The sequence below is a fragment of the Lissotriton helveticus genome, chromosome 10 (genome assembly GCF_964261635.1).
Source record: "Lissotriton helveticus chromosome 10, aLisHel1.1, whole genome shotgun sequence".
In the NCBI taxonomy this organism is placed as follows: domain Eukaryota; kingdom Metazoa; phylum Chordata; class Amphibia; order Caudata; family Salamandridae; genus Lissotriton; species Lissotriton helveticus.
Window position 1 is genome coordinate 243353046 of NC_136071.1, and position 19136 is coordinate 243372181.

Here is a 19136-nt window from a genome sequence, read left to right on the forward strand (position 1 = left end):
CTCACTTTTCCGTTAGGCTTTTGGGCGACCACTAAGGGTGATAGCCATTCCACACTCTCTATGGCTTGGATTACACCACTCCTTTCCAATCGGTCAAGTTCCTCCTGTACCGCTTCTCTGCAGCAAAATGGGATATTTCGGACCTTGTGAATGACGGGCCGTGCTCCTTCCTTCAACCTGATGACGTGTTTAAACTTGGCCAATTCTCCGATTTGTCCGCAGAACACCTCGGGGTAGTTTCATTCGCCACATTTCCTCTTCCTGCTCCTCTTTCATCTCCATTAGCAACTCTTTCTCAACGCCTCCTGGGTTCAGCATGATCCCCAATGCTCCTTGGTCTTTCCAGCTGAGCACAGAGGGACCTTTCTCGGCCACATAGAGTTTGCAGGTGGCTTGGCGTCCCTTGAATTCAAAGAGCAGCGGGCAGTATCCTACCATGGGTATCTTCTGTTTGGTGTATGTGACAGGCCTCACATCCATTGGGCGTAGCTCCTCCTTCACCTTTGGCTTGAAGTTGTTCTCCCATATCTGTCGTTGGACAATTGTTATGGGGGCTCCTGAGTCCGCTATCATCTCGATTGGAACTCCTCCTATATGCATGTCGAGCCTCGGCTTGTCTGATTCCTTGCTACCAACTTCCAGGACTTGGGCGTCGATGTAGAGGAGTTCTTCCACATCCTCTTCCTCCGTCCGTGTCTCCGCCTCTTCTCGCTGTTCTTGGTCAATGTATTTGACAGTGGTCCCTTTTGGCTTCCGTCGGCATACCTTCTCGTAGTGCCAAAACACTCCACAGAAAGCGCACTTAGCCCTAAACGCCGGACATGCTTTGTCGTTGCCCAAATGTGCTGAGCTCCCGCACCTGTAACAACTTGGTCTTCCCCCTCTTCCTGCCTTCGACGGTGGTCTGCCCTGCTGCTGCTCCTTCCTGGGGTCTTGTGACCTGGGGAAGTCCCGCTGTCTAGGGTTGTCCCCTTTGTTGTGTAGCATGACTCTGCATACCGTCGGTGTACTTCCTCCATCTTTTCTGGCTGCTTGTGCGCAGCGTTTGGACATTTCCGCTTTCTTTACTAGTGCCCATACCTCCTTCAGCGGGGCGTCACCATTGACCCAGAGTTTTTCCTGGACGTGTGTGCTCGTTGTGTGCATGATAATTTGATCCCTCACTAGCTCGTCATGGAGAACGCCGAATTTGCACGTGAGTGCAAGCTTCTGTAATGCCGCCACGTATTCATCGACCGTCTCTCCGCTCTCCTGTTTCCTCTGGAAACATTTGTGCCTGTCGATGGCTACGCAAACCACCGGTCTGTAGTGTGCGTCTAGGTCTTCCAAGGCGTGGCGGAACACCTCCGTGTCGTTGGCATCCCTCTGTTCCTTGACGATGGTGTCGAACACCCTCAAGCCCTCTGGACCTAGATTGTGCAATAATATTTTCCTTCTTCTCTGCTCCGTGTACGCGGCCTCATTCTCTTCTTCTAGGGCCTCCAAATAGTTCTGGAAGTACCTTTTCCAATCCTCCCACGGCATGGAGGGTTCGCCTCTTTTGGGAAGGAACGGCACCATGTGGGCAAGGGAAGCGGACGGCGTTGCCATTTTGCCTGTGCCCCTGGGGTCTGCCTGGGCGGAGACCGCGTATTTGGGCGGGCTGCCTGGGGCTTGCCTGCTGTCGGTTTCTTCTTCACTCTCTCCCCTGCGGCGCACACTTCCCGTGGCCCCGTCTATGGGTAGCTCCGAAAGCGGTCTGCCCCTATCTCCTCTGTGTGGCCCCTCACCTCGTGGCTGTCGTTCCGCCAGCTTGTTTCACGGTACCAGGGTGCTCGTGTGTCCGGCCGCGCTCTCCCGCATCTGCCACTGACGGGGAGTGTGTTGTTGGGCCTGCTCGTGAGTCTGTGGGCACCTGCCTTGTTGGGGCTTGCTGAGATGGTCTGTGGCGCCACTGGCTCGTGGGGCTGCAGTTTCACGCGTCCTCTGCCGCGCTCCGGGTATCTTTTTTTTTTATGTTCCTTGTGAATATGCGATCGAAATGCGCTTTTATGTTCCACGCCTCTTATCGTTCATGGGCTTGCCCTCATGCCCTTGCTACACCTTGTGCCTTCAGTTGGTCGGGACAGCGTGGCACTGCCTGTGCGTGGGTCCGTAAATGAAAGACCTTCCTTCGCGATCTTTTTCTTTTGTGATTTCCCGCCGTTTTTATTTTCCATTACTGCCGATCCCGCCTCGTCGCCATTATTACAATGAACTTCTCATGAAAAGAAACAAGGACAAATGGTCGGGGTTTGCCTTATTCTTTATTCACCCGGAGCGCCGGGAATACGTGTCCTCTCACGGAGCCGGCCGGCGCCAATAACGTGGCCGCCTTCCGGTTCCGGCCTCAGAACATCCTGTTCCGGCGCCGGCCAAAACAACTAGACCGATGCCACAGTAATGAAGATAGACGTCGGCAAGGTCAGTCTGCAAAGCAGAGTAGCATGCACTCTATGAAGAAAAAAATAAAGTAAAGACGTGACTTAGGAATAATTTATTGTACCTGCATCAAACTAAGCACCTGCAGGGCATGTTCCCTACATCTTTGGCGTCAACAAGCAGATATAAGCGTGTAGCATCACTGCTAATTTCAGGAAATACAACTACAGATTAGTCAACGTCACACAAAGAAGAAAAAAATCAGCCTTCTATAAGACTGTCAACTTTACAATTTCATCTATTTTATTCTCCTTGGAGCCTGCCGCGGATCGCACTTAGCAACGGTTCTTACAGTGATAGTTCAACTGTCAGTTACACTTCAACGAACGGGAGCAACCGCCAGCTGTCTTCAACGTCACGGTCAGCTGTAGGAACACGAAGCAAACGTCTACGCACTTACGCAGCGTGCCAGAAGACATCTTGAAGCACTTCAATTCATGGTCTTGCCTTTTGATGACGCAACACGCACGCTCATCGGCTCCATCTTAAAAAAATATATATATTCACAGCCTGCAGAAGAAACTAGCGGATCGTCAGCTTCTTCTAAGAGAAACACTCCCGTACAGCAGATAAACAAGGCAATAAACAACAAATGAGGAAAACGGAAGGTACTTTATTGTTAAAGCGCATTTAATGAAGAAAAAAAAGAAGAAACTGCATTTAAATAATATCGAACATTAAATGGGCAGGGTGCACATGTTTGTGAAAACGTTTATCACACCTTGGAGCAATTTAGAAACACTCTGCATCCACATTCACAGGGCAGCCTGTCTACCATTGGAACTGCAGAAGTTTAGCCCAATACTGTAGAGACTACTCAAATACGAATAACAAAAACAAACACTTTGTGACAGATACAAACCCCAGCATGGTAAGAGGTTATTTATGGAACCTATCACCACCAGAAACATTCTTATGTGCAGGCAGTGAACCTTCTCTTAATTGGGAGGAATGGAGAGAGTATTTTTTTAATTACATCTCTACATTGGAAGAGGATGAGGAGGTGAAAGCAGAAAAGAAATACAAAGTGCTTATGCATTGTTTGGGCGCTGGAGGAATAAAAGTGTATAATGCCATAAATAAGAAAATACGAGCTGAGAATGAGGGGGATATCTTCACCAATGCAATAGATGACCTTAATACATATTACAAGCCAACAGTCTGTGTTGGTGTGGACACATATACATTCTTTCATAGAAAACAAGGTAAGGAAGAATCTATTGACGACTTTGTCTCTGCACTTAAAAATCTAGCCATTAACTGCCGTTTCTGTGGTCTGCTCGATGAATTTATAAGGAACCAAATAGTCATGAAGGGGTCCAACTCAAGCATCTAGGACAATTTGTGGGCCATGGGTGAATACCCCCTAGAAAATATAATTGACATTGCAAGAAAAGCCGAGCTCACAGGCCGTTGCGCTAAGGCAGTTTTGACAGAGAATAAAGAGAAAAAAAAAAGAGGATGACACTGTTAATAAAGTGACTGAGCAGAGGAACAACCAAAAAAAAGTGAAATAAAAAGAATACGATACCTACATCTTACAAAGGCCAGACAAGCAACTGGGGGCGTTGTTACAGGTGTGGGAGCACCTCTCATATGGCCAATGACTTGAAATGTCCTGCACGCAATGTGAAGTGTACACATTGTGTCGTCATAGGTCATTTTTCAAAGAATGCAGAAGACGTAACTCAGGTTCTGTAAAGATGGTGGATGAAGTAGAAGCAGATATCCAAGACATATCTGATGAAGACAACATCAATATGTTTGTACTAAACATTAAAGAAGAGCAAGTCAACAGTGTCAGTGCAACAAGTACCACAAAAACAAGAAAACCCATCTGCAACATGACAATTGGAGGTGTGGATATCAGCATCGTCGCAGACTCAGGCTCACCATATACAATTGTCAACTGAAAGATATGGGACGAAAAGTTCAAACCCATCATAGGGGAACAACTTGAAAAGGCAGACATCATAATCAGGTCATTCACGGGTGATCCTATCGATGTGTGCGGCTACAGGAAACTTAATTTTGTGTTTAAAGGGCATGAGTCTGCCGGTAAACTTTACGTTTCCAGAGTAGGACCATCTGTACTAGGCTGGATGGACCAGGGCGATCTAGGTATAATCCTTGACCCAAGCAAGGCAGACCCTGAGTTAAGCATAGCAGGCGACGAAGACTATGCAAAGTCCTTGCTGGACAAATACCCCAAAGTATTTAGTGGGGAGGTGGGGGTCCTTAAAGGATGCCAATATAAAATCAAAGTCAAGCCAATTTCCACTCTAGTGGTACACAAAGCCAAGAATCTCCCGTTTACCATAAGAGATGACATAAAAGCTCAACTTGAAAAAGTACTAGCAGACGGAATCATAGAAAGAGTGGAAGCTTCAGAATCGGTTGCGCCCCTAGTCGTCGCTAAACGACCCAATGGCAAATTGAGGCTATGTGTGGACCTACGGGACCTCAACAACAACATTGTAGTGGAACAGTTTCCCCTCCCCAAGATAAGTGAGATGTTAGCAACCACCAAGGGCATAAAGTGGTTCTCTACAATTGACTTGAAGTCAGCCTACCACCAGGTGCTGTTGCATTGTGACAGCAAGAAGCTAACCACTTTCATCACACCTTTCGGGTGTTTCCGGGTCACTAGAGTACCATTCGATCTGGCTTCCGCAGCCGCGATGTTCCAGAGGCTAATGCACAACATTTTTGACGGAGTTTCAGGCATACTACTATTCCAGGATGTCATCCTTGTAATGGGAAAGACCAGAGAAAACCACGACAACAAGGTCAAACAGGTGTTGGAAATCCTGGATGAAAAGGGTTTAACTGCCGAGCACCTTAAGTGCAAGTTTGCAAGCAACTCTGTCAACTATCTGGGACACGAGCTAACTGGTGACGGTATCAGCCCGAAAAGAGAACTCCTCCAAGCCATTAAAGACTCTCCTGTTCCTAACAACAAGGATGAGCTATGGTCCTTCTTGGGAATGTTAAGAGTTCTATGCAAAGTTCATCAAAAACTTTTCACGTAAAACATACAATTTAAGACAACTGCTCAAACTGCGAAACAAGTTTGAATGGACAGAGGAGTGTAACAAAACCTTTCTGGACCTCAAGAAGGAAATGTGCACTGCTTTACCTCTGCAAGGCTTCGACCCATCAATGAGAAACTTTGTTACTACAGATGCAAGTTCTAAGGGATTGTGCGCTGTACTCACCCAAAAAGATACTATAAGGATGTGGAATACACTATAGCTTTTGCTTCACGTTCACTGACTCCTGCAGAGGAAAAATTCTCAGTCATTGCGCGTGAAGCACTAGCGTGCGTTTGGGCCTTAGAACATTTCAGGCAGTATGTTTGGGGCAGCAGAGTTACACTATGCACAGATCACAGGCCCCTAACCAAGGTGTTTACAACAAAGGGGTTGTATAATGTGTCACCCAGATTGGCTAGACTATCTGTGCGTTTGTTTGATTTCTTGTATGACATTCAATACATTCCTGGAGTGAAGAATGTGGTGGCAGACTTTTTGAGCAGATTGCGGAACAACAGACAATGACCACATCTCAGAAACAGAGGAGATCAGTATAGCCAATGTATTAGAACAGTTCAACAGCATATCAAAAGAAGAATGGCTCATGGAGCAAAACAAAAAAAGCATTATATGTCAAGTTATAAATATGCTAACTGATGGATGGACATGCAAAAGCCAATTACCTGAACCGCTAAGACACTACTGGGAGGTAAAGGACGAATTGTCACAGGAAAATTGATTTTTATTGAGGAGTGGTAGAGTGGTACCTCCAAAAAGCCTTAGAATGAGGAAACTAAGGTTGTGTCATGAAGAACATTTAGCTATTGCAAAAACAAATAACAGGGTCAAAAACAATTACTGGTGGCCAGGCATTAGCTTAGAGGTGGAAAGAATGTTCAGGGATTGCACCCTTTGCGTGAACTCAGACAAAACACAGGTAACATTCAGACCCCCATTGCACCCTATTCCCTGCCCATCCATGCCATGGGAGAGAATTGGTGTGACATCATGGGTCCCATATCTGAGAATCTAGAACAGTGGTACGTATTAGTCATCATTGATCACTACATTAAATGGCCTGAACTTAAATTTGTATAAAAAAAATAAAAAAACAGACGCACATAGTGTAGTCAAGCTCCTTGACGACGTGTTTACACGTGAGGGTCTCCCCAAACAGGTTATCAATGACAACGGGACTCAATTTGTGTCCGAGACATTCAAGACTTACATACAAAAACACCAAATTGTGCACAAAACAACATCAGTTTATCACCCAGCGGGCAATGGTGCTGTTGAACAATTCAACAGAGTAATCAAAGGAATTGTCCAGTTAGTAAACAGCAACAACCTAAGCTGGAAACAGGAGACACTCAAAACACTGTGGGCTTACCGCATCACACCCTGTAAAAGTACAGGTCACAGCCCATTTGGGCTCATGCGGGGTAAGGACTCTATTGACCAAGGACAATGTGGGTTGGGTCAAGGCAGCCAATTACACTGGTCCTCCCGTCTTGTCAGAGAAAGGCTAATGGGTGCACAGTCCTGTTGCAAAGAAAAATACGACAACAATGCGTAGGGTGTACTGCAATTCCGCACTGTTGAGCGATGGCAGGGTGTGGCACTTTTCTGCCCGTTCTGCCTACAGACAACCCACAGAGAATCTAGATGTTACCATGCCCACTGATAAGATTAATGAGTGTCCCGAAAACATCAAACGCAGCAAAACACACCATAGTGCATCAGACTACGATTCGACTATGAGTTTCCCACACCCCACACCACGGCGCACAGCAACATCACGCAGCCCATTTCTGCACCAGTTCACACTCCACGAGATCTTGGTACCCCAGGAAGAGTTAGAAGACAGTTGCCTTCCATACCTTCACATGACGCTCCCCTACCTATCAGCAGGAGCAGGGCAGGAAGGCGGCTCTTGCCATCAGTTAAACTTTCAGATTACATTTGTGAGTGAATTGTAACTGCATTCATTTCGTTTTGTTTTCCCCATCTTCTTCTCTCTCTCTTCCCTAATTGGGGGGGGGGGGGGGGCGATGTGTTGTGATTTACATACTTCTGTCCCTGCGAGGACACCGTAATTGTATTGCACCTATGTGTCCCTGCGCGCACACCATACCGTCTGTGCTGTCACCAGCTGCCAGTGCCAATTTGCAACCTTTGACAGTTGACAGCTGATGTCCTAGCAGCAGCCCCGTAACCTACGCTCCGATGTTCTGTAGGAGCCTGTGTTGGCGAAGTGAATAAATAACTCAATCTAAATCCTTTACCGGCCTACGTGGAGCTCTTTACAGGGACATTTCTTTTTTTTTTCTTGGCAGTTTAATATAGCGCGATCTCTCGACCCGAAGATAGAGCGCTTTACATGCGAACCAGTCGCATTAAAGACAAGACGAACGGAGCCTGGGAATATTAAACGGGCAGGGGCTCTATTTTATTTTGCTAAATATGATCTATTTTCTGTGGGTTGCACGGCCTGCATCCAAGCAGCAGAAACAGCATTTAGGTACAGACGATTTTTATGTCTGTATGGGTCATTCTCCCTCGAACGACTTCGACTGAAAACGTTGTGCAAATCGTAACCCTGACACCCCATCACACTGCCGCCACGCTTTGACAGCTAACAGACTGCTGCGGGCTCATTTCTAAATCCTGAGGTGCTAGAGCTTTCTTACTCTCCAGTCCATGGAGTCAGGGTGTCAGTAAACAAACACATTCTTCGTACCCCAGGCAAGCACTCACACTGATGTGAGCGGAAGTCGATTAAACTGACAGGATACCCGTCCGGCTCATGCGTAGCTGGGCCATCACTTCCGGAGTAAAGAATGGGCTCTTCACGTGAAGCAAGCGCGGCGGGCGGTTTATTCCGTAACATGCGGGCCATGTGTTTATGGGCGGGTCCTAAATACAGTGACGCCAGTTTATAGCTTGTCAATCAAATAGGAACAGTTTGCTCATTGGCTCCACTAACCTTCACTCATTTAATTCCTTGAAGGCGGAAGTAGAGTAGAGGCAATCGGAGCTTTAACATCTATGTTGGGGGGCGGGAGTTAAGGCTCATGCTTGCAGACATTCTTCCGGTTTCTGGAGGATTGGCATGTCATACTACACCACGCCCATTGAAAATACAGAAACATTTGCATTTCTGATGTACGTTAACGTGTTCAGGTAAGTGGGGAACGCCTTCTTAGAAAGTACAGGTCACCCCGTTCTACATAAATCTATACAATACAGTCTTTTCCGTGATGAGGTCCCCACAGTGGAACATCTCATGGCTGTTTAAAACCAGAAGTTAGTGAATGCATTGCTAGGGGTGCACAAGCAGTGTCTGCTATCGCCAGCTGCCCCAATATGATGCTACATCTTTAGGTCTTGGCTACAAACAGATGTCTGTTGGCATACCTGTTCTTTCCAATAAAATTACAGCGTGGGCTTTGGGTCTGCCCCTTGGTCATGCATACAATATTTATTAAGCACTACCGCTATGTGAATGATGCACTGAAGCGCTGGTTGGAAGTGAGTTGTCTTTGCTTGGTCCTGTGTGGGAAGTGTTTCTAAGTCATGCGTGATGATCACAGAGGTGCTGTAATCGTGATATGGTACAAAAGGGGGTGGTGATGGACTGGGCATCTGAACCAATCAAACACTCACACCCAGTCAAAAGATCTGGGTTTGATCCATCACCGTTCTTTAGCCCACTCTGCCACCCCAGTTCAGACATGGCTAAAGGCAAATCAGTCTGACCCTGTGCCTCATGGGAACAGTCCAGCCCGAACTGCCAAGCCATGCCTTCCCTGGACCGGAAACAAGCTTCCGAGGACCGGCTTGGCAGTTCGGGCTGGACTGTTCCCATGAGGCACAGGGTCAGACTGATTTGCCTTTAGCCATGTCTGAACTGGGGTGGCAGAGTGGGCTAAAGAACGGTGATGGATCAAACCCATATCTTTTGACTGGGTGTGAGTGTTTGATTGGTTCAGATGCTCCGTCCATCACCGCCCCCTTTTGTACCGCTTTGGCCGCCATAAGTGTGGCAGGGTATGCTCAGACGTGAGTCCCTTGCTCACTTTGCCACTGGATTCAAGCAAGCCGGGCTGAAGAAGGCTGGAATGCCAGAAACCGGTTCTCAGAAGCTTGTTTCCGGTCCAGGGAAGGCATGGCTTGGCAGTTCGGGCTGGACTGTTCCCATGAGGCACAGGGCCAGACTGATTTGCATATAGCCATGTCTGAACTGGGGTGGCAGAGTGGGCTAAAGAACGGTGATGGATCAAACCCAGATCTTTTGACTGGGTGTGAGTGTTTGATTGGTTCAGATGCTCCGTCCATCACCACCCCCTTTGGTACCGCTTTGGCCGCCATAAGTGTGGCAGGGTATGCTCAGACGTGAGTCCCTTGCTCACTTTGCCACTGGATTCAAGCAAGCCGGGCTGAAGAAGGCTGGAATGCCAGAAACCGGTTCTCAGAAGCTTGTTTCCGGTCCAGGGAAGGCATGGCTTGGCAGTTCGGGCTGGACTGTTCCCATGAGGCACAGGGCCAGACTGATTTGCATATAGCCATGTCTGAACTGGGGTGGCAGAGTGGGCTAAAGAACGGTGATGGATCAAACCCAGATCTTTTGACTGGGTGTGAGTGTTTGATTGGTTCAAATGCTCCGTCCATCACCACCCCCTGTTGTACCACTTTGGCCGCCATTAGTGTGGCAGGGTATGCTCAGACGTGAGTCCCTTGCTCACTTTGCCACTGGATTCAAGCAAGCCGGGCTGAAGAAGGCTGGAATGCCAGAAACCGGTTCTCGGAAACTTGTTTCCGGTCCAGGGAAGGCATGGCTTGGCAGTTCGGGCTGGACTGTCCCCATGAGGCACAGGGTCAGACTGATTTGCATATAGCCATGTCTGAACTGGGGTGGCAGAGTGGGCTAAAGAACGGTGATGGATCAAACCCAGATCTTTTGACTGGGTGTGAGTGTTTGATTGGTTCAGATGCTCCGTCCATCACCACCCCCTTTGGTACCGCTTTGGCCGCCATAAGTGTGGCAGAGTATGCTCAGACGTGAGTCCCTTGCTCACTTTGCCACTGGATTCAAGCAAGCTGGGCTGAAGAAGGCTGGAATGCCAGAAACCGGTTCTCGGAAACTTGTTTCCAGTCCAGGGAAGGCATGGCTTGGCAGTTCGGGCTAGACTGTTCCCATGAGGCACAGGGTCAGACTGATTTGCATATAGCCATGTCTGAACTGGGGTGGCAGAGTGGGCTAAAGAACGGTGATGGATCAAACCCAGATCTTTTGACTGGGTGTGAATGTTTGATTGGTTCAGATGCTCCGTCCATCACCACCCCCTTTTGTACCGTAATCGTGATATGGGACACATCACTAACGGTGTGATGGTTAAAGAAGTGAGAAACAAGAGCACAGTTTATGGTTTCTAGTAAGCTGCAAGCTTTGGGCAGCTCTGGAGATCCCTTTATGGTATTTACTAGCAGCCCGTCCCGACGTTGTCCGGGTATGAAATAGAATGTGTGTAATGTGTGTATTTGGCAAGGGCAATTTATTTTAAAATCTTGCGGTAGACAACATATTTTGTTTCATTAGAATAGGGACGGAGAAGGCCCAGCTGCAGCCCTGGTTGATGTTAGCAGGCGCGTGTAATTGGTGTGGTGATCCGCCGCCTGAGCCCGGCTACAGCCCTGGTTGATGTTAGCAGGCGCGTGTAATGTCGTTGAATGAGAGAGTTATCAGCCGCGGGTAAATCCGTTTAATGAGAGAGTTGAGTGACAGCGAGTGGGAGAGGCTGCAGTAATTGTCCCCGCAGACACGCTCATTTGCGTGTTCCCCCGCTTGAGGCCTAGATGCAGGCCTGTTTGATGTTAGCAGGCGCGTGTTCCCCCGCTTGAGGCCCAGCTGCAGCCCTGGTTGATGTTATCAGGCGCGTGTAATTGGTGTACTGATCTGCCGCCTGAGCCCGGCTAGAGCCCTTTTTGATGGTAGCAGGCGCGTGTAATTTCATTGAATGAGAAAGTTCAGTAACAGCGCGCAGGAGAGGCTGCAGTAACGTTACTTACCAGGCCTCCAGATGAACGCGTTTATCACACCCCCAGCACACGGTCACAGCAGACGATCTTCGGATTAATGTACGACCCACATGGCATGAAGGGCGGAACGTAGCACACGCCCCCAGCGTTTCTCACGCCCCCAGCGTGCCCCTTGATGCGGCGCAATTGCGTTCACATGGCATGAAGGCCGGATACACGCCCCCAGCGTGCCCCCTGATGCTGCGCAGCAACGTAATTGGCGCTTGTATGTACGACTCACATGGCATGAAGGGCGGACACACGCCCCCAGCGTTTGTCACGCCCACAGCCCACGATGTGATGGCCGTACCACACGCCCCCAGCGTTAGTCACGCAGCACAACGCAGACACGCCCACAAGGGACTACTTTGCTGGCACGGTTCTTTTACCTTTTAAATGTATATGGTGTCCTACGGTACAATTGTACGTCTTGCACTGTATGATTGTGATGAACATCACTGTTTCTTGAAAAGGTAATAAAAACAATAAAAAAAAAAATGTATATGGTGGCCGTCTGCATAGCCTATGTCCTGCTGCAACTGCCCTTTCCAACGCTGTATTGGGTGTTGTGATTGGTGCTGTGGTTACTGAGATTACCCGTCTCAAAGGTTTGGGCTCTCTCTTTATAATATTAGTATGGATTATGTTTATAGACCACTTAGATGATTACTGTGTTGTCTATTCTGGAATATTTCATTTACATTTTATGGGCCTGAGCAGGCATACATTAAAGGGCGCAACAGTGGAAAGGTATGCTGGGATGTACTTTGCTAATATCATCATAGCTGGTTGTCATTTTGAGATGTCAAGAAGTGGTTGTATTGTGTAGCTAGTTGAGAGCTGTAGTGGTGGACTAAATTAAAATCCTCAGTTGGCTAGAAGCGTGTGGCAGATCTCTTTGGGCCTGGTCAGTTGTTGATAGGTGGTTTATTTTCTGTGGACTGGTGCAGTACTGGGTAATGGACATGACCAATAAGGAGTTTTGTCTTATGTGATTGTAGGAGTGTCGGGTAGTAAAAGGGAACTATGCATCTTGTATGAAATACAATTGACTACACAACTACTGAGTTTTATGGAAATAGTATTAGTGTGGATTATATATTTTATTTGTATTGTAATTGCATTTATGTTGCAAGAACTACCTCCCACAAGGTGGTTAGCATGCTGTTGCAGAACCCAGGGTGAGTAGTTTTTTCCTTTTTTTAGGTTTCGCCTGCCGAAGGCTGCGCTCTGCGCAGGTTTTCGGCGCCGGCGAAATCTATTGTTTACAATATGTGCTTCAGGAACGTCCCCCGGCTCCCATTGGCTAGCTCCATAAATGGAGGCTAGCCATTGGGAGCCGGATCTGTCCGTCAAGGCCGGACCAGATTCGGGGGCGTTCCCGCGATTTTTTCGCTCTCCGCCTCTGCGATGTCGTCATCGCGGCGGTGGGCGGAGTTTCGTTTTTTTTTTGTGTCTGGGTTTGTTTTTGTCATTCCGTGCCGACCACGGCTGCCGGAGGAAGCCCAGGTGAGTGCTTGTTAATATTTATCCCGTTCCCGACCCCCCTCCCGCTGTCCGTTCCGCCCCCCTCCCCGTGTGTCCGTTCCGCCCCCCTCCCCGTGTGCCCGTTCCCGCCCCCCCTCCCCTTTCACTCTCCGTTGCTTGTTTTTGGGAGGTGACTCCAAATCATCCAGGAAGAACATATATTTCCATGTATCCTACACATTACCTGATATATTTGAAGTTGCCACTAGGCTAGATCCCTGCAGCTGAATGATTGTCTTGCATCAGGTTTTATCGAAGAATTTGCTTTGTTTTCACTGCTATCGAGCAATGCTGCGACGGGATAGTGTCCCTACTGATGTGATGTCCAAGTTTGCTACAAATGGCCCATCCCCTGTTATCCTTTGCTTGCAAGGTGACTAAAGCATATCACATGTGGGAAAGACTGTCTCCATAGTAGGTGTCGGCATGTATTTCTCTAGCCGTGCACAGGGAGTAACCACACCTCGCCTGCCAGCGATAATGAAGTGGTTTGGGTGTTTCTTCAGAGGCCAGGCGCTCGTCAATCTGCACACACACAGTGCAGCTAGGAGTCGCGGCAGCGGGGTCCCAAACATAGTCCGTAGAGTGACCTCTGGGCCTTCTTTTGGCTCAAGGCGGATGGGAAACAGCGGGCTTTGGTGACAGAAGCAGACTGAGGCACTATGTTTCTAGAGCGCCCGTTCAGAGCAGCTGCTCAAGGAGGGGGTGGAAAAGTTTCCCGACAGTGCCGGCCTGTACTCGAGGCCGGTTAGCTCCGTTGGTTGGAGCTTGGTGCCGATTACACACACGTCTCGGGTTCGATCCCCGTACGGGCCAATGTTACATTTTGTTGAATTTTGACAGGCCATGGTAATTCAATCTTAAATTAACCCAACATGTCCCCTACAATCGCACAGGTGACACGCACCAGATCAGCGAGGCCCTATGAGCGGTGCCTGTCCACGCCGCTGCTCATACACAGCATGTAGCGGGAGGGGGGGTGCAGCATTACAATGGCTCGGCCCCTCCAAGACGCCGCCACCACCTGGGAGTTGTGCTGGGTTGAAGCGAGTGGGGCATGTGAGGGGGAGGGTGGCGAGCACGTGGCTCTCCTTCTCCCCCCTGCAGCGACACTGACTGGTGATGCGCAATGTGTCCTCAAGCTGCGGGGGGCCTCTTGTGGCACCGGTATTCACCATTAAAACTCCGTGCGGCCTTTGGTGCCAGCGCGCGGGTCAAGGTTGCAACTCTTGAACCTCGCCCCCTATTGTTCACGCTCAGGCTAGGTGTCCTAGGCTCCGATCTTCACATTTCAATGCGTGTTACTTACTTACTCTCTTATTTTATTGCTGCTCGTTCCTTGGAGACTGCCCGCAGGAAGGGAAAGCCTGCACTTCCAGAGGATACCGGAGGATTTTAGAGCTTTTCGTCACCACCTTAACCTCGCGGTACCCGCTTCGCGGGTCCCGCAGCACCTCGCACACAGGAGGCAGCAGACCTTGGACTTTGGATTAGCTGAGGACAGGAGGCGCGGGCAGGTGAGCAAGCCGGCGGGGCTGCGAGCACGCAGACAGGGACTCCGATGACCAGGAGCCCCTGCGCGCCCATTTAACACACCTGGGCTGCTCTCCCCGCTGGCCACGCCCCCCGCCCTCAGTCCTGAAAAAGCGGCGGTTTGCACATCAAATCGGAACTCTCTTATTTTATTGCTGCTCGTTCCTTGGAGACTGCCCGCAGGAAGGGAAAGCCTGCACTTCTAGAGGATACCGGAGGATTTTAGAGCTTTTCGTCACCACCTTTAACCTCGCGGTACCCACTTCGCGGGTCCCGCAGCGCCTCGCACACAGGAGGCAGCAGACCTTGGACTTTGGATTAGCTGAGGACAGGAGGCGCGGGCAGGTGAGCAAGCCGGCGGGGCTGCGAGCACGCAGACAGGGACTCCGATGACCAGGAGCCCCTGCGCGCCCATTTAACACACCTGGGCTGCTCTCCCCGCTGGCCACGCCCCCCGCCCTCAGTCCTGAAAAAGCGGCGGTTTGCACAAATCGGAACTCTCTTATTTTATTGCTGCTCGTTCCTTGGAGACTGCCCGCAGGAAGGGAAAGCCTGCACTTCCAGAGGATACCGGAGGATTTTAGAGCTTTTCGTCACCACCTTAACCTCGCGGTACCCGCTTCGCGGGTCCCGCAGCGCCTCGCACACAGGAGGCAGCAGACCTTGGACTTTGGATTAGCTGAGGACAGGAGGCGCGGGCAGGTGAGCAAGCCGGCGGGGCTGCGAGCACGCAGACAGGGACTCCTATGACCAGGAGCCCCTGCGCGCCCATTTAACACACCTGGGCTGCTCTCCCCGCTGGCCACGCCCCCCGCCCTCAGTCCTGAAAAAGCGGCGGTTTGCACAAATCGGAACTCTCTTATTTTATTGCTGCTCGTTCCTTGGAGACTGCCCGCAGGAAGGGAAAGCCTGCACTTCCAGAGGATACCGGAGGATTTTAGAGCTTTTCGTCACCACCTTAACCTCGCGGTACCCGCTTCGCGGGTCCCGCAGCGCCTCGCACACAGGAGGCAGCAGACCTTGGACTTTGGATTAGCTGAGGACAGGAGGCGCGGGCAGGTGAGCAAGCCGGCGGGGCTGCGAGCACGCAGACAGGGACTCCGATGACCAGGAGCCCCTGCGCGCCCATTTAACACACCTGGGCTTCTCTCCCCGCTGGCCACACCCCCCTGTACGCCAACCAATAGGCAAGCGTTCATAGAATATACATTGAACCATTGTCCCCGCTAAGCGGGAGCGTGCGGGAGCGTCCCGGGAGAAGGGTGGGTCCGTCTGAGGCCGTCAGAGGCCGAAGTAGGCTGGGCTGGGCCCCCTCTTTTTGATTTTTGTCTCTTTATTATATTGTTTATCTTTGTTAAATTTGTATTACAAGGTTGTTTATTCTGTTTATTTTATTACGTTATTTTATTGTTTAAATTTTATAGCATCTTCCCTAGACTAATTATGACGGCAAAAAAACTCCGTTCAGGTCGCATCCTAGTTGTGAGATCTGGTTCTAAAACTAAATCGAACCCTTTACGTAATAAAACTTCCTCCTCATTACTCTTGAAAGGTCAATGCCAACTTTTTAACCTTTGGGATAAAGGGAAGGAAAAGGTGGTAGAGCCCGGCCCCTTCAGTGATACCTTAGAGGATAATGTTCCTGAGCTAGAGCAGTTATTAGTAAGGATAACTCTATTTCGGCCTCGGTTCCTGTCCAGTTTCAGTCCGGTTCTCTCTATTCCGAATCAGTGGAGGCTCTCCCTTTGGTGTCCTCTGCCGCGCAACAGAAATTGGAGCTTCCTTGTGAGACCTTGGGTTGTAATGTTAGGAGATCTGACAATGCATGTCTCCCTCAAGTTTCTCAAATGGTAGCTCCTAATCCATTAGTGAATAATATTTTTTCCTCAGTTTTTCCATCTAAGTCTGCTATCAGAGAGGGCGATTTTACACTCCCTGATATTGATCTGACAGCTCATAAAGGTTTGCAGAGACCCCCTCAGGACACTATTCACGTTGACCTTAATGTAAATGAAGCTATAACAATTACGTCTCCTTGTCCTCTTAGTAGTACTCCCTCAAATAAATTGGATTTTTCTTTAGCTCAATTAAACTTTAATTCCTGTTCTGGTCCCGATTTGAATAATTTACCAGTGAGTCCTGCTAGTCCTCATGGGAAGTTAATCTCCAACTCTTTATCCTCCCTGGAATCTTTAATTTCTTCTATTTTGAGTTTACTTGAAAAATTTGTGGGAGGGTCGGAGTGTATCTTCGATAGTGTAACTCAAATCTTAAGAGTTCTTTTACAGACTAAGAGCGGGCCAGTTTCTGACTATCTTCCAGTGCCAGCTAATCCTGGGGAGATGTCAAATAAAAAAAACCCGGATGGTAAGGTAATATTAGCCCCAGTCAAAACGCTGTCTGATCTTGAAGGTCAGAAAATAATCAAATCAGCAGTAACATCTGCTGATGCTAAGGCCTTTAAGGAGGTTTCGGCCGGAGCTAATTGTATATTTACGAATAATGATGAGATAGAGGAGATACCTGTTTCCCCAGTTGTTCAAATTTCGGAAACTCCCTCTCTCTTCCCTATATTTTCGTCTCTGTCAAAAAAAGAGGATGATGCTCTTATAACTTCTACTGGAACTTCTGAAATGATAGTCTCCCCAAAACAAAAAAAGATTAGAATAAAAAAGAGAAAACCCATCCGAAGATTTTCTAAAAAAAGACAGAGGAAACTATTGTTTGAAAAAAATTTGGAACCAATACTAGAAAATTCCGCCCTGACTGAGCAGTCTTCTGTTATACAGGAAGATAGGATTGTTTCTCCTAAGGCAGTTCCAACATCCGTAGGGTCTGATTTCATAAGTTCCACAAACCCCTTTCACCCTAATATTTTATTACCCTCGTGTATTCCTTTTCCCTCGTCGCTCAATCCCTTAGCAAGACCTTTTTTAAGTTCTCCTACAACTGTAGCTATTCCCTTGGTGCCTACTAGGGAAAAAACAAATGTAGATACATTTTTTCTTGATTTTTCGCCATTATTTGATGCTGACTTAATTTTAAATAGATCAGCTTTACTTAGCTGTTTTAAAGAGATTGAAGGTTTGAAATTAATTCAAACCTCAGATCTGGATGCGGTACTTCTCCTTAATACTCCAGTAGGGAAATCCGCAAGGGTGAAATTTCAGTCTAAAGTGGTGTTAAACCACATTTTACAGTGGGCTGAGGAGCTCCAAATCAGAGGAATTGATGTTATTCCATATGTCATGGAAAAACAAAGTCAAAATGCACCCTCCAATCTGTCTTCTTCTTTTAATACTAATTTGATGCCTTTTGATTTGTCCTCAGCTAGATCTGAGGACTTAAAAATATGTGTGTCTAAAAATGAAAGACAAGTTCTCTACAAAAATCCCCCCCCGCTTAAACAAACTCTGATGGATGATCACTTTAAATGGAGTTGGCTACCAGGAATTTTGTCTAGTAAATCCTCTTCCCGTTCCAAACCGCCCTCTAATTTTTAACAGTAATTTGAAGTTTATTTCTTGGAACACAGCTGGTTTTAAAGATCATAAGGAAAAACTGCGTTTCTTGCATTCCCTAGATGCAGACATAATTTGTCTACAAGAAACGTGGGTGGAAGACAATTTAATATTAGAAAAAGAGTACTTTGTTTTAGAAGTTAGCGCAATCCACTCTAGGAGGGGTCATGCGAAGGGTGGAATAGCTTGCCTTTTATCAAATAGAATTAATTGGAACTTTACTCACTATCCTGATCCAGACAAACTGTTCCAGGCAATAATTTTAAAAAATGTATTTAGGGATTGCCCTAATAGATCCCTTGTTTTGATAAACGCCTACATCCCCCCAAATTGTTGCTTTAATAATGGTTTAACAGCACTCCAATCCTTTATAACTAAAATAATGGACACTTCGCCCTCCCCTTATGTATTAGTACTCGGGGACCTGAATTGCACCATATCTAATTGCGGGCTTGACTTGTTCAGAAATAAACTTAGGGAAGAGTCTTTGTTTATACCTCAGGCCCAGTTCCCAGCTAATATTAAATCCAATAAAAGAGGTAAATCTCTTTTGGAGGGTCTATATAATATGGATTGTCTAATAGTAAATGGGAGACTCCCTTCGGACACCCCGGCAGCTTTTACTCATAACTCTAATAAGGGAAATTCTATTATTGATTATGTAATTACAGATTGCGCTTTTTACTCTTCCTTGAAAGATCTTTTGGTTTTAAATACTAATCTCAGTGACCATAATGTGCTGATGCTCTCGGTTTCCCTCAGCCCTCCTATGGCGGATACTTGGAGTATCGATACGGATATGGTAAATTTTGGTTTACATTCTGGGAAATGTTTCTGGAATTCTTGTGCTTATGAGAACTTGGTAACGCTTTTAAACTCTACTATAGAGAAATTATCCTGCTGGGAAGGGAGGGAACTAGTGGGCTTTGCAGATTTTTTAGAATCAGTAACTTCATTAGCCAAAAAGAGTTCCCCAGTTAAA

At 47.9% G+C, this 19136-nt stretch overlaps 1 protein-coding gene across 2 annotated transcripts in view; it reads left to right on the forward strand.

Moving 5' to 3' along the window:
• Window positions 1–8524: 8524 nt before the first annotated feature.
• Window positions 8525–19136, forward strand: part of DHRS7B (dehydrogenase/reductase 7B) — a 118913-nt gene continuing 108301 nt past the window's right edge. The window contains exon 1 of one of the 2 annotated variants that reach the window (XM_078665233.1): window positions 8525–8678. In XM_078665233.1, the coding sequence (XP_078521359.1) occupies window positions 8608–8678 (71 nt within the window). In that variant the 5' untranslated portion in view covers window positions 8525–8607. The remainder of the gene's footprint in view (window positions 8679–19136) is intronic. The other variant, XM_078665234.1, reaches the window with a different exon arrangement.